Here is a 16,695-nt window from a genome sequence, read left to right as displayed (position 1 = left end):
AGGCAATGATAACAATGTGTAGAAATTGCAATAAAAAAAGCCTAAATAGAAATAGGTCCAATAGGGCAAACCGACATACTGCTTTTGGTACTACTAAAACTAAATGGCTGAGCTAAATAAAGTCTATTTTTAGATGCCTGACCATTTTCTTTTTCATTTATTTATTATGACTTCAACGTATTTTAAAATGCCAATAAAAAATGGCCTATACAATCCACCAACATCAACCTAAACTTTGCCTTTGTGTCTGCAGCCTAAATCTAAATGTGATGTGTTGTTGATTCCGTTGGAAGTCGTGCTTTTACCGGAGGGATCATTTTCATACTTAATTAAAGTTGCTGTGATTGCCGTATTACCACTCAGTTAAATAATAGATAAATATGTGTATTAAATCCGAATGAGCAACATGTTCGTTGTATGGCTCTCTAAGTCTTTGTTATGAGATAATTTCAATTAAATTACATTTATTTGTAAATCCCAAATTTGCCTCGCAGGTCTTTACAAAGTACATCCGACATCGTGTGTCCCGGGACCCTCACATCGGTGAAAAACTGTAAAAGGAAAGGAAATGCTTCATTTTCATATTTAATTAGTTGCTGTGATTACCGTGTTAACACAAAAAAAAGCCCAACATAAAAGATCATTATGTGTATTAAACCAAAAGAGCAACATGTTCGTTGTATTGCTCTGTTATGAGGCAATTCAATTTGTTTTGTATACCCCAACATCCCAGTGGGTTTTACAATCTGCACATACCTGACATCCTGTGTCCGGGACCCTCACATCGGGACGGGAAACACTGTAAAAGGAACGGAAGCTGTTCTGAGAGACACTGGTTATAGAACAGGCTAACATGTAAACAATAGCTCCAATTTGATTTCATATGGTTCCTTCTTTAATCAGTTTGATGCATTTTCTTAAACCCTGGCTGCCTAAGGCCTATTTTTATTTATTTTAGCCTATGTTTACGTTGCATTGAACACATATTTTGAGTGGTTTAAACATCCACTCACAACTGTAGGTTATTAGCTTATTATAATCATATATTTATTTGATATAATGTATTTATTTATTTTAAATCAAAATTTGAAAAAGAAAATTAATTATCAAAACGTAAGCTAATTCGTGTATTTGTTTTGTAGGTTACTTTTACGCTTCCAAGGCATAATCATAAAATGCCTGATAAAATGTGACGAGGAGCGATAGGCAGCGTTGCTTGACAATGAAAAATCCCACCGGAATTAAATTCTGGAAGATAAAATAATAAATAGTTGCCTCGTAAAGAAATTAAACAAAGTCCTTCATTTTAATTCCCATTAAAACCGCTGCATTTTAGCGCAGTAAATGCCATTTGCATTGATAAATCATCAATACAAAACTAAATCCAAAAAGGCTTCCGTCTTCATTGAATGTATTCAGAACCATGATTGGACCACGTGACATACCTCCGAGCCTCCTTAACAGAGTTATCTACATCGCCGCTGATTCACAGACATCTGGCGCGTTGCAGCTAAAATTTGAATTATTTCTTTATTTGGTTGCCGTCAATGCGGAAACACCAGACCGACTCATGATCTCCCCTCGCACAAAGACAATCGAACTGACTTCAGTAAGTGTAAAATGTTTTATTTAGATGTTTTATACTGTGCAACAGTAACAATACAATAGGTTGTCATACAATCGAGCGATACAAATACGGAAAACACGGGAGACATCAACACATCTGTCATTGAGCATGACATGGAGCAGAACAGGAGCCCAAGTCATTCCCTCGGAACAAAAAGGGGAAGAAGAGAATAACACCATCGCTGATTAAATATGCATTTTGTTTATATTTACACGTGGATTCGCTCAAACTGCTTAAAACGCGTTGAAGACGTGGTGGATAAGCAATCCGATTCCACTGCAGCTACAAGAAACTGATTTGTTTTTCTCAGTAAAAGGCCATTTTAAAGTTGTTTCTTTTCCTCCATGTTTTCCATGAAAACATGCTCCCTTCCTTGGAACAAGAGCGACGTCTGAAACGCTTCCCAAAAAAAAACCAACCCCCCCACCCCCCCCCCCCCCCCCCCCCCCCCATCAACACCAGACTTCTTGGGGCAAACACGCAGAATCCTCTTTTATAAAAGAAAAAAGAAAAATAAAAAAGTGTTATCATGAGCATGCATGTTTAAACAGACAGTTTTAAAAATATCCCAACACACATGAAATAAATCATGATAAACACGTTTAATCTGAAAAAATGTAGAAGAAAATATAAAAGTATATCTTCAGTCACTTCTGTAAAATAAAGATGTAGCTTTGGGGATAAAGACTTTGTCCATCTCTTTTCCCCAAACATCAACATGTGCTTCCATTATGCCTTACAAAGCCACCAGACATCCTTGTTCCTTTTATTTTAAAAATGTCTCCGACTCCACTATACGTCATAAAGTTACATGTGATGCCATAATATTTAGAATAACAAATGGAGAGAGAAAAAGAGATAACATTGTCTATACAATGGAACTACGTTGCATGAGAATAGTAGGCCTATTAGCTGAGCGGGGTGTCTGGCGTTGGCTGGTTGGGTCCGGAGTCACGCGTCATCCGGAGGAGGTCGACGCGCCGTTCAGTGAGACCTTCCGGGGCTTAATGCCGCTGCTGCCGCCGCCGCCGAACTGAGTGAAGGGCCGACTGGGGGTCGGAGGGGGCGGGGGTCCTGGCGCTGGCGGCCGGGGTCCCGTTGACTTTAATGGGCCGTGCGGGAGCTGGGGGTGCGGGGACTGCGCAGGCGTTGCCGGGGCTCGGCAACGACGAGGACGTGGACGGAGCCCCGGCGGGACTTCCGGCTTTGTCGCTTGCAGAATCGCTCTCGGGACCGGATCTGCTCGCGCTGTTCTGGCCTTCCTGCTGCGCGTGGCTCACCTTCATCTTCTTACGTTGGGTCGGACTCGGTACTTCAGCGGCAACGGGCCGTTCTGTGAGGAAGGGCGGAATAAAGAGATCATGAAATATGGAACTATCGAGTTTAAAACTACATCAATAACCTGAAAATTAAACGTTAAACGCAGCCTTCTTCACATTTTGTTTAAAGATGTTTCGAACCAGCTTTAACCAAACTAATTTGTCCAAACAGCCCATTTCAAAATACAGTCCGTTACATTCGTTTCTTGCATCCATGGACACAATATTTTCCGAATGACATGGTGAATCCTTCGTCCTTACAACAATAATAAAAAAATAATAATAAAAAAAATATCTGCCTGACTGCATTATATGTTTAAAAAAGTAAAAATATTGTAAAAAAAATTGACCACATTATTGTCACAACCACCAACAAAAGGGGAGGAAACTTTACACATACATTGTTTTTAGTGCAGTGCCTATAGCCTATGGGATTTTACTTAAATCACAACATGTGAACCTCCATTTATTAGTTTGTAAATTAACTCATTTCAAGAACAACATTGGTTGTCTTATCATTAATTTAACACTGGCATTCAGTATATGCTGCAGTTGATAAGCCAGACAAGATTATAACAACATGCATTTGACAATAAAAGGACTTTAAATTGTTAAATACATTTCAATTAATACAATACAATACCGGGCAAAATAAGAACATTTGATTTACGACTGTTCGACAACATAAATGGAGATAAACCAACAGAAATCAAGTTTATTTTGACCAAAAAGATGTCTTACTCTTCTCCAAGTGTAGATGTATGCTATGTCCATTAAAGTGTAGTAATCTTTCAGAGGTTCGTCTTCATACATGACTTCAACCTAGACAGAAGAGAAAAAAAAAGGAGTACATTTTAATAAAATGGTTCACGCATTTAAATAAGATTTAGAAATAAATATAATATCACAATTCCCTTGGATGAACATAATTATATTCACATACTTTTAATGTCCAATTTATATAGTCAAAACAAGTATGTATAACTAATCAATCCATACAGACCTGGTAGGCATTTGGGATGTCCATTTTGCTGCGCAGAAACTTCCTCAGATGCATGACCGTCATGGCTGCTGGACACTGCAGGTACCTTTTGTTTGCCACCTGCACAATTATGCAAGTATTCCAAAAATAAACACAAGACAATGTATTTGTATAAGTATATTGATTTAAAATGCATCTAAATCATTACAGACTGGTCCACCTTAAAAGCTGAAAAATAATTAACAAAACAATAAAGCCCTTCAGAGATGTGAAGTTAAAATGTGTCAGATTTCACAAACAGAAATGGACAACGAAATACTCAGTTGCTGCCCGAAGAAAAAGTGCCTTCAGTACCTTCAATAAATGTTGTTGTAAAGGATGTTAACAAGATAAAAACACTGGCAGAGAATGTGGCAAAACTTCTTACCATATTGTGATCTTTAGACTGCTTGTCCTCCATTGAACCTCCCAGTCTGCAAATAATTCAAATAGAAAATATTTATACTTTACAGCCGCATTTTCCACACCTATATTCAATAACACATACATGTATTATTCACAATAAATAACAGGATATTTAATAATCAAAAATATATATTGTTTTGCTATATTTTACATATACAGTACTTGAGGCTTATTGCTTATTAAAATTGGAAACAAAATAAAAAGTCACTCTTGAAATAATTGAATTAAGTCTTAAACCGTGAGGCACATCCAGTAAATGTATTTAATTTGTTCCATAAAACATAAACATTTTAAAAAAGCCATCAAAAGTGATATCCAGTAATGATTTTTCGCAAGGCTCATTTCTTAACCTGGAGAAAATGTGTGTTCAGGACATAACTTTACTCATTTGGCAGTGTTCTGCACTGGATATCTATTATTCTGGACAGTAGGAATAAATAAGCTTTGAGGAATAAAAGGACCATATGCTTTGTGATGCCGGTTACCAGAGTTTATTGATCCTATATGACTAGGATGCAGCATCTTATCTCAGACAATATGTCTTTGAGATCAAACAACAGCTGATCAAATACATGATGATATGTATTCTTGAATGTTTTCTAAAGCATATTATGTTGTTATAATCATGACATTTCTTGCCACTGTAACTAAATTAAATAATCAGTTCACTGCTGTCAAGAACAACGACAAAAAAATGACGCATTAATAATTACTGGAACAAAAACAAACCCCAAAAGCCTACCTGCAGTGATCAAAGAATTCAATAGAGAGGCTGATGATCTCATCATCTGTAATAATCCTCTTGTCCTCGTCTGCCACCTCTCCACGATCCTCATTTGATCCATTCGAGGCTGTAGAAAAAGAAATAGTAGTCAAAATATAACTTGGAACATCGGCCTGCAGTGAAACGCCAACAGGGGGAAAGTCTTTCATTTCATCAAAAAAACGTCAAGAAATGTGGTTCTCTCTTCACTGTGGCGAGTAAAAATAAATAATATAATGAAGCGATACACACACATGCTTTCTTACTCACCATCTACGGGGTGCTCCGCATAAAAGTCTCTCCTCCTCTTCATTTCATCTGAGGACATTCAAGGAGAGAAGCCATTACAAGTCTGTTCAGGTTTAACAATAGAAATAAGTCCTAATAAAAAAAAAAATGTTTTAAATAATATAAAAAAAACAGAATCAGAGGTTGATAATCAGCAAACAAAATGACACCAAACAAAAGCAGCGCATGACAAACCACCAAAGAAAATGAAGACAACAGATCTCGGTAAACCCAACACTAAATGTACAAACAGATTATGAACATATTGAAAATATATATATTTTTCTTTTAACAGGACGAGGGATTGATTCAAATAGTATACATTCCTATTTATTCCCTTCTCATTTGGAGGTAATACAGTCACTGTAGAGTTCCTGTTAATTGCTGGCTGACTGCATGAAACAAGTGTCAAAGTAAAGCTAGAAAAAGGGTGCAGAGACAGAGACAGAAAGTAAACGCATGTCAGATACAGACACGGTTCGATTAGTCATTCTCTTACTTTTGAAGAGGCCGGGGACCAGCTTGTACACAATGTCCTGCAGAGTTTTGTCAGACCTAGAAAGAGGAAGAGAACCTTCAGTCAAGTCATTATTATACAGGAATCCTCAAGTCACTCGCAAGTTGAAACCATAAAAGAAAACCTGGACACAAATGGCTGAATTGTTTCTATTTTACTTATTCAGGCTCGGATGATGACAAGTAACAGCATGTCGCTGCAAAGTATACATTCATTTATACATTCAGCCTGCATGTCACACACACAGATATCCAAGAGGCACTCATGAAGGCTGTGAACAATCTCATATATTATGTAATGTTCCGTGTGTTTTTGAAACCAATCACTGGTTGTTCAGCGGGGGAAACAAACAGGAACAACACAAAGGGCGACCAAGAGGAAACAAAGCATGTTCAAAACTATTGTTGTAGCATACAAAACATTACCAATAAACATAAAAACAAAAACAAAAAAAGTCTTCACTCATTGAAATAATATTAAAAGAACACAAAGGTTCAACCAATGATGGGGCACAACAGACTCACATAAATGTGTATATTAAAAGAGAATGATTCCTTTGCCTAGAAAGAATAAGAAAGAACAATTAAAAGGAAAAAACTGTATTCAAAAACAATAAAAGCAAACTGAGAAAGAAATTTGAAAAAAGGTGCACAAATCTACTCACCTAATATTGAGGCAGAGGCTTCGTTTTATGCACTTGTACATCACAGATGGGACAGTATTTGCTGGCTTCCAGGTAGCGCACAATGCACATCTTGCAAACTACAGAAAAAGAAGAAAGAAAAAGAAGAAAAAAGTCAACATCATGTCATCTGAAAAGGACATCTTGAATCTACCCTGGGAGCTAAATATGGTTCTCAGTTGCAGTGGATGTGTGCAGGGACACTGGCCAGACAGATTCCTGCCGGCTGTACCTTGCTGCAGCTTATTCTCACCAGCGTGCACATGTGAACACAATACAACCCAGAACAGCCATATATGATGTCAGTTTGCTCACATGAGTGAAGACATTCGATGATGGTCGTGGCATCTATGAAATATCCTCCGCACAGGACGCACATGAGGTGGGGATTGAGCTTCGGTGATCTTTATCCTGGTCGTCCGATGCATCGTTGAGAGAGGTGAACAACAATTCTGTGTGGGAGGAAAAACAAATAAAAAAGAGCATGTCAAAAACAACGCATATGCACAGCCGGGGAGGAGACATTTGTTTGTTTTAACTTGTGTTAAGGAAACAATCATATAAGAACCAAGGGGGGGGGGGGGGAGCTCGGTGCAGATTGATAGGACGGCAGCGCCACGGAAGTCCACCTGACCGAGGCGCAGTGAATAATCATAAATCAATCACTTTGAGGTCGATGCAGCCCTGCGCTCCTCTCCTCTCTCCGCCGCTTCATCTGAAGCCAACGCGGCGACATCACGAGGAACCGAGCGGCGCAGGTCGAACCACGTGCGGGCTTCACCGCAGACGGTTTTCTTGGCTCCCAACAACAGAACATTCTGAGTTCACGGGTCCGGGTTTGGGGCCGCGTTCTGCCCAATCGGGCGAGTTGGGAAAGATGAAGCGAAACGCGTGTGCGGCACGCGAATGTGCCGGAAAACTGCAGTTTTATATTGGAGAGAAATCTATATCCATGTAGGCTAACGAGTATGAAACAAATGGACCAGTGAAGCGTCAAATGTAGGCTATACCCTTCAAAAAAAAAAAAAATGTGTACCTCTCCATATACATACATGCAAGGGCACTCTACTTTAAAACAGGACGTGCACCAAAAATCAAGAAATACTATATTCAATATTATATTATAAACAATATTAGGTCCGGGGATCTGGCGCTTCGTGGTGTTGATGGGGGGGAAGAGGGGGGGGCGAGGTGTTACACTGCGTCAGGTGTGCCACACTGGCTACCGTGGGGGGAAACCTGGGCGTTTCTATGGCAACTCATTTCGCTTGTTTTAGCCCCGCATGGCTGGCCACCAGCTAGCTGAACAGGGCGGGATCTCGAACCAAAACACCCGCACGCACCGCGAGCCGGAGTAAGGAGGGACCGGAGGCTCCCCGTCCCTCCGCGCGCACAGACAGCGGCTGGACTGCCAGGCTGCCGACAGCACGGCTGCCATTTTGTGGAGAAGGGGAAAGGGAAAAAAAAAAAAAAAAAAATAAGAAAAAAAAAAAAAGCCCTTATCGGTACAATGGGCTGCGGGGTTTCCTTCGAACCGAGGGCAAATAAAAAGCAATATCCGACGCGTTTACGCCAGATCGCCAATGGTTACCACGGAGAGGGGGAGGCGTGCGTCCAACTCGGAGAATAATCTGCGCTCTGATGCGGGCTCGCGTTTAGCGGGTGGCGTGTGCGCGATAACCCGCGCGGCGCAGCGCCAACACCGCAGCGGCTGCTGAAGTTGAACCGCACACATGGATCCTACTTATTTATTCCGCGCCATGTATCCCCTCGCACGGACCATTTATTAAAACGTCAGCTGATACTTTGGGCCAATTATCATTCAACTTTACGAACCCGGTTATGACAAAACAACAGCAACTCAAACGGTGAATTAAGTCCCACAACGTTGTTCCATTTGGAGTAGTCCGGAGTATTTATGAGCCAATAGGAAAATATGTATGCTGTATCCCGGAAGGTTGAGGAAAAAAAAATCATTTAAAATCGGGGAGTATTAATAAAAGCTAGGATTGCTTCAAGTGCCCCATGTGCTGTCTTTGAATTAAATAAACAGTCATTACAAGTCTAACTGGAAGCCATGGGCTGGACACTGACAGCTTTTATCCCACAGTGACTTCATGGAGCCACAGCCGGCACCATGCCAGAGCCACGGCCGGTATCTGGGCTCCAGCCGACCTCTCCTGGCCGTCAGAGCAGGCCACTGCGGGTGCAAGTTTTGGACATCGACTCCGACCCCACGCATCATGGCTGATGATGGATAACGTCTCCCTCTATGCAGCTGGGAGCCCTGTTGCGTCATTAACCGATTGGCCGGTATTTGGACAACTGCCCCCCTTTCCGTCCTCTGGGAGCTGCGTGCTCACTTTATAAAAGTCAATCACTCCACAAATGCAAACGTGCAGAAGTTCACGAGGGAACGAACGCTTCTGAGTGGCTGCAGCACCAACCAGTAAACACCATGTCAGCGAAATCCAGTCTGTTCAAGAGACCCATAAAGAAACGCGGACTGTAGCAGCCTTTAGGTCACTTGGACTATGTTCTTTTTATATGCAGTTTAATTATAGAGTCGCTATTGCAGGCACAACATTCATTAATTCAGAACCGAATCTTTAAGTGTCTCAATAAGGCAAAAACAAATGAGATCGTCCTTGGCTTCTTGCAATGACCCAACTATCATCTATTCCCGAATGAGAGCAGTTCTTTTTGTAAAAGGTTCCCCTCACACGCAAATACACAGCAGCTGGAAATAATCCAATTAAAATCGGCACATTAACCGCCGTCAGTCAATTCAGAAAATCTAGAAAAAAAGATTCCCCATTGACTGAAACTTATTTAAGTCCTTGCAAACCAGATTAAGCTCGGTTGGGTGTGTTAGACGTGCTCACTGTAAAGTGAACCACTCAGTCTGTCATGCACTGCAACATGTCATCACAAACCTGCAACCCCGGAGAGGAGAGAAACATGACATTTAACTCATTAAGGACACACAGAGGGTGCCCAACGGCATTCATGAGTCAAATGATAATTCGTAAACCCCCAAGAGGCAAAAAGCCTTGGCTCATGTCGGTCCATAGCATAGCTTTCAGCCATAGGAAGGTGAAAATATGGAAATCAATAATGAGCTTAAATGTCAACAAACAGCCGGTCAAACTACTGATGCTTTGGCTGATTGGGAGACACAACCAGCCTTTTGTATCCTAGCCGACATGTCTCTCTTCCTTTATTTTTTCCTTTCGCAAAAAACCCAACCACCATTCTTAATTATGATAACCAAACACCGAGACTAAAAGGAGGCACAGTGCATGTTTTAACGGCGTTGGTCCAAGCAGCCGTCATGAAACATTCATGCACACAGTAGACACGGGTTGCCTCCTCGTCACGTTTATGGGAGCAGCCCAATTTAAGTTAATAAATCCAGCATTTAGTCATATACAGCCGAAAGCAACACAGCACCGTGTCCACAACACCCCAAACATCCAGACTCTATAAAATGAAGACGCTGTATGGAAATATGAGCACAGAAGGGCCGTTTGGAGCACTTGCTGCTGGGAACATCTCAGCCAACCCAGCCTGGTTCGCCTGAGCTCTCCCACTTTACATAAATCCAAACGTCGCCACGCGAACCACGGCCGTGATCAACTTATACGGACGCATCACTCAATAGTATGCAATGCAACACCGGGTGTGCGTGGATCTTAATTCGCGTTCGTGCCCGAGCGGGGAACCTGTTTTGCACCCCCCAAAAAAAGTAGTGCTCAGGCGCACACACACACACACAGAGCTCCACGTCGGTGATCGCTGCAGCCACCGTTCGAAGCTCCACATCCACCGCTGGATCGGTACGTGTAAACCCACGAAGGCGCCGGCTCGAACCTCCCCTTCCGGCCCCGTTAGTTAGAGACGATATCGAATAAGACATACCTGGAGGCTGAGCTGGGAATCGGTGGGTCTTGAGGCGAATAGACAATGAAAGTTGGGAGGCGATCAGCAGAAAATGAATAGGAGCCGAGCCGCCATCTTGAAGCAGGCTGCAGACGCTGTCAGTGGCGGAGAGCGCACCGCGGACCGGAGCGCATTTCAGATGTGCGAATAAAACTGCTCTTCTCCTCGCCGCGCGCTGTGAACGTATCCGATCCTCGGCGTCAAGGGAGCCCCGTGCTCCGGGTTCGGCTCGGGAAGGCTCGCACTTCGGCGCCGACAACTTTGCCTCCAAAATATCCGCTTCAGCCCCCAGTAAAAATGCAGCAGTGTGTGTGTGTGCTCTGGTGAAACTAACACCCGTCCCTAAAATGGCTTGTAGTTCGACCGCCCCGCTTTGGTCACGTGATCTTGTTGCTTAAGGGCGCCTTGGAATTACTGTCGGTGTACGCCGTTTCTCCCGTGCTACGCATGACATAGACAAACATAACGCACAAAACACGCATATGCACATTTTAATCGCCTTTGGACCGCACAATGTCATAAACGACTCGGCAGTCTGTGCTTCACTTGAGCTGAAAGGACAACCGGCAGCTGCTTGGAGGCGCATAATTACTGTCTTTATAATGCAGGCGGTGACGCACGATTTTAAATAACCCATAATACACACTCGTACAGTTTGATACACTTTTGCAGCAAAAATGCACAATACGTTCACTTAATATGTATCCCAGTGGCGCTCCAATGACACTTTTGGAGGCGTCTATAAGTAGGCTAATGATGGCGTGCCCTCGCCTCTCTGATGTTAAAAATAACTGCTGCACACGCACACACACGTACGTACGTGTCGTTTCCACGGTCAAAGTGTCTCCATCCGCTCTCCAGAACACGCAATCCGGAGCACCACCTCATTCATCTCTGTTCATGGTTGCTTGAAAAGACTCCGCGATCGGTTAAAACACGTCCGTGTGACAAATGGCTCTGGTGTCAAACCTTTGTCACAGGCAGTCCTGACATCTGCAACAAAAAAAGAAAAAACAAAGAAGAATGCGCCGCAACTTCCACTTGATGAATTGGAGCCTTTATCCTTCAGCCAGCGCCGCAGAACATGAAGGCATCTCGGATTGTTTATGGAATCCGAGCCGCTGTGCTTCAGCTGAGGAGCTTTGAACTTTCCGCTGGGAGGTGGATGCTCAAAGATTAAGAAAGTATAAAAAAGGGGAGGACAATTCTTACCGAGCAATAAAGCTAATTTAAAAAAAAAGAAAGATTGTAAAGTTCTCCGTTAGTGTTCTTTTTTTTCTCCCATCGGTGCGAGGACTCCAGAGAAAGCTGGCTGAGCTTATTATGGCAACAAATGCTGCGGGAAACGAAATACTGCAGTCGTGAAACTATAAGGCAGAAATCCATATTCCGAGTTGACACAACACACGCCTGCCACTTACTTATTGGCTCCAGATTCAAACTACATGTTTCACACCTCTGACACAAAACCTGCAATGTGGCAATGACACCACTGTATTTAGAAAAAACATTTCCCCACCAAATGGCAATTTCTAAAGACCGAAGTGTGAGGACATGAAGTTGGGAAATTATTCAAAGCACAAGGTGTATTGGATTTCTTCTGTTTTAATTGAGTCACACACCTTGGAATGATAATTGTCTCTCACATACACGTCATGTCAATCAGGTACAAAATAAAGAAAGAGATAAAGAGATCGGAAGTGCTGAAGTTCAGTGCTTTGTGGTGCCGAAAGGAAACTGGACACCGGCATCACATCTGACTGGCTTTCTCCACACTCTTGGCAGCGTCTTTGAGCTTTCCCACCAAATCCTGAAAGTAAGCAACCACGGATCATTTTCAATAGGAACATGTCCGGTGAGATATACCCTAAATACCAGTTATACAAAATGATATGAACGCGTTTTAATTAGACTCTTTATGAATGAGAATAAACTAAATGTGTATGCGTTCGGAAGGGTTTATTGTGCCTGCCTCGACACTGAAGAACAATAGACTACCTCCAAATTGATTCAACCAAATATCGGACATCGGGAATGCAGCACATATGATTCAAATAACCCACAGATCAGCCCTTACGTCACATAAACAGAAACAGCAGAGGTCATGCTGGATATTAAAAGGAGGTTTCCGCGATTTTGGCATATAATGTCCATGCAGCATTTATTTTTTGTTCTAGACATCAATGCAATCTGGTTCTGGGACATTTATTTTAAAATTAATGTTTGGTTGAAGTTAAAGGACCTTTCATTTAGCCTATGATGTCGAATGCAGCTGTAATGAGACACTTAAACATCCATTTTCTTTAGAAGCTCATGTCTAAAGAAGGAAACTGCACTGGAGCGATCAGCTCGGTGAGTCTACTTTTTCTTTTCTTATAGGGTGGTGCGTAAAAATTCTATGGAACTGGCAACCTGCCTCACATTGGAGCAGAAACGTCCGACGGAAGAGCACAGAGATTACAAAGAAACCCTTCCTCTACCTGTAGCTGCTCCACTGTGCAGGTGAAGTTGATATCCTCCGAGGATCCTTTATTCTAACAAATGGAATAAACGGGATCACTATTTTACGTACAACGTACCCAGGAGAATCCAGTGGAGGTCTAACAATGACAGTCTTACCTCTGTGTTCAATGCAATCAGGTAGAAAGGCTCGTTGACCTTATTGACCTGATCGTTCTGTCGGGGAAACAACATTTTGGTTTGGCGCAAGAATGGTGCAAACAAGGGACAGAATGTGCAACAAAACGTGCTATGTGTACCTTCACGTGGTATTGTAGACGCCATGACGCGTCGTTGATCTGAGGTGGACACCTTCCAATGCTATAGGAGGGGGACAAGAAAGACTGTAAACTCGATTAAATGGAGATTACTGCCAGGACCAAAGTTATGGAGAAAAAGCAGAAATGTGTTCTGAAAATGCATGGAGCTCATACATGTGAGATTAATTTTTGCCAGATCCCCTGAAGCCTTTCAGTATTTCAATTTAAAAAAAGACCATTTGAGGTTATTTAAAAGTTTTACGTGTCAAACTTTTTTTTGTGAGATTAAAAGACGTTCCGCGTTTTTTTTGTTTTTTTTGCAACATGTTTAAAATCAGTTTGCAGACACTGTGGTTCTTTGACAAAGAGCTCTTGTTTATAGCGCGTCATTAAGCATTTACACTGCCATTAATCACACTCCAAGTCCTCCTCGACACTCTCGGCTCCTCACTGAAGCAACAAAAAAAACGGTGTTTTGCTCTTTCCTCATTTTCGGCAAATCCAATTCTTTAAAGTTGCGTCAAACTATTTAAATTGATCCGTGCTTTTTTTTAATAAATCTCATGTTAATAATCCTCATAAGTGATGTGGAGTCGACAAAAAAAAATAGGACACAGGTTAACATTGAGATTGTGATCGTCAATGAACTTTCAATAAACAAAACCGTTCAGTTATAATTCAGTGTTCAATTTGCAGCTTAAAAAATGTGTCATGTTTCAGTTTCATCTTGGAGATCAGTTTGGATGAAGCAGGTCCAATATGAGATAAAGACCTCCACACATCTCTTCACAGCTTTAAACATTCTCACCTTGCTAAAAGAAGCTGGAGTTCTCTTCTATGTTTCTGTAAAACAAAGCATGGATCAATGAGTTAATAAAGCCACAGTCACAAGACATGAACACATAATATTTCATAAATATCATATTGTTAGAGCTGTCACCTGATGTGTGCTATAGAATACTTCTATTCTGTCTGCACTGAATGAGAGTTCTTCCAGGCAGGAGCTGCAAGAACACAACTTTAAATCAGATTTCACAAAACTACATTGACCTAACAGTGATAATGCTTCATATTTTTGGACAACTTTACAATATAAATTGTAACACATGTAAGTCACCCCCAGAAAGATGACAGAGGGAACAAATGTAGATTAATGAATATCGATGTGGTCAATTGAAGTTAAGTTAACATACGGTTTGTCATCACACTTAAAATGCTGTTTTCAGAATACAGAGAAATACAAGACAACCTGAAAACTGTTTGTTTTTTAAAGAAGTCCAAAAGAAAAACTAAAAGAACAAAGAAACAATTTCAGAAGTCTAAATTAGCTGTATTGGTTTGTCATGCACACATGAAGAACTTTAGTGATGATCTTCTCTGATGCTCCATCTCCCCTCTTTGACTGAAGTTGACACGTATATGGACAATTGTGATAAACTCCCTTTAGGTGTACCACGGAGACCAATATGTCAAATGCAACCACAAGCCTATTGTTTTATGTAACTTGCAGGTCATTTCAAAAGTTGCTTAATACTGCTAATTCCCCCAAACTAACAATACCTGACCTGTTGTTTATGTATAAACTGTGATGCTGGTTCACGACCAACGGGCTTTGCAGTATTTTTGGTGTGGTTTTTGTAGGTCTTTTATAGTTTTATCGGAAATACGAAATTGTTCACATATTTGATTAATTACTGAAATACTATAGACTCGTGGTCAGCAGGTCGTATATATCATAACGTTAGAAACGTACAAACCTTATGAATAAACAGTATACAACACTATAGGCCACATATTTCCTGTCACACAGCATTTTAAAAGCCATATACTGACTAACGAGCCTATTTTGATCACATCGGGGTTATGACGTCACAGGAAACCTTCTGCCTACCTTATCGTGGACTCGTCTGCGTTGTGTTTCACCGCCTCCAGTATGAAGGTGGTCGCCGCAGTGTGACTCTGTTTGAGCCGGATCTGGTCGACCCGCTTCAGCTCGGGCTGGTCTGCATGAACACAAACAGACGGCATGAGGATGCCACACTGCAGGCAGCCTATGACGCGCAGCCTTTATTCTCAATGGGCACAGCATACGCATTTAATTGGTATAATTGAGGGAGGCTAGATTTGCGATCCGCACTTGTGCTCTCCAGATTGACGTGTAGAATGGAAATCAATGATGATTTGCATGTGAATGGGCCCCTCAGCTGCATCAGCCGGGGGTCCTTTGTTTGTTTGTATACGGTGAACATTTCACTTTCTATGTCATTCTGCCATTATAGAGTCGGAATGGTGCAGAAGTTGGACAACACATGCTGCGTGTGACCGAAGCAGCCATGACATGGTTAGTTAAGGAGCTGTAACCAAGTCTGCTGTCATTTTGAATTAGTTATATTTAGCCTTTAGTGCTTGAATCCAAATCCAAATGAGCTGCTGGTTTCAAAGATCAGCTACGATCGGTTGAAGCGAACAATCGGATGCGTCTCCATTGGTCGGTTGTGACTAGTGGAGATTGGAAAAGTCGAACATCGCCTTTCTAATGTGCCGAGTAGACGTGATGCCGTGCACCTTAACGTGAAACGCTGCAGACTGTAAAACAGGCAGCAGGAAGAGCTCACGCCGCTTCAGCCCAGCTGATGGGCGGCGTGCTGCCGAACCACTCCGCCTCGTTAAAGATCCCATTGTTCACGCGGGGGGTCCGGTTCACGACAACGCGCAGCGGCGCCGTGAAAATCCCGCAAACATCGAGGCAGCTCCACCGCTGCACATCCACACGGCGGAGGAAACCGGAAGCGGCGGCGGAGACAAAAGCGGGGCGAGTCAGCTCACCGAGGACTCCGGGGTCGGCGTGAGAGGAGAGCAGGCTCCGGAACGACACGTCCACCAGCACCTGGTAGCTGCTCTGGTCGGAAGGCGGACGGATCGGCGAGAGACTGCAGCCCTCTCTGCAACAGACTCAGACAACTCCATTTTGCAAAAGGGTGAACCCGCTCTACCAGACCACGTGACGGATCAGCTGATGTAGCTTGTGGAGCGGCGGAGGGCTGAGTTGAGGAGCGGAGGAGATGACAATCAGAGCTGCTGGTGGCAAATGTGGAAAAATCCCTGGGAGTCGACAAGGAGATGTTTTTTTTTTTGGGAGGGGGGGGGGGGTTCGTAGGTTGTGCGGTGGTTTTCATATTGCGATTTCTCTCCTGTGCACCGGATTTTGAGTGCAATTAAATAGTCTAATATCACCGTCTCTGCCAGTTATATTTGCATATGTCGGTAAACTGAAACCCAGCTATTCATTCACAGATGGCGTCCCACTGAAAACCTGAGATCTAATACACCTGTGTCTATGGTTATACTATA

At 42.4% G+C, this 16,695-nt stretch overlaps 1 protein-coding gene across 1 annotated transcript; it reads right to left on the bottom strand.

Moving 5' to 3' along the window:
• Positions 1–2,074: 2,074 nt before the first annotated feature.
• On the bottom strand, positions 2,075–16,311 carry bmi1a (bmi1 polycomb ring finger oncogene 1a). Its single transcript, XM_034560733.1, is given in 23 exon segments — positions 2,075–2,783; positions 2,785–2,921; positions 2,924–2,960; positions 3,688–3,768; positions 3,950–4,048; positions 4,356–4,401; positions 5,136–5,244; positions 5,427–5,474; positions 5,944–5,999; positions 6,626–6,636; positions 6,638–6,723; positions 6,959–7,037; positions 7,039–7,095; positions 12,339–12,395; positions 13,066–13,119; positions 13,205–13,261; positions 13,345–13,405; positions 14,153–14,187; positions 14,285–14,348; positions 15,236–15,347; positions 16,171–16,249; positions 16,251–16,289; positions 16,291–16,311. Coding segments are annotated over 23 exon segments (1,623 nt in total). The 3' UTR covers positions 2,075–2,585.
• Positions 16,312–16,695: the final 384 nt, after the last annotated feature.

Source organism: Cyclopterus lumpus, chromosome 20 (genome assembly GCF_009769545.1).
Source record: "Cyclopterus lumpus isolate fCycLum1 chromosome 20, fCycLum1.pri, whole genome shotgun sequence".
Lineage (NCBI taxonomy): Eukaryota > Metazoa > Chordata > Actinopteri > Perciformes > Cyclopteridae > Cyclopterus > Cyclopterus lumpus.
Note: the sequence above shows the minus strand (reverse complement) of the source record. Positions and strands in the feature narration are given on the sequence as shown.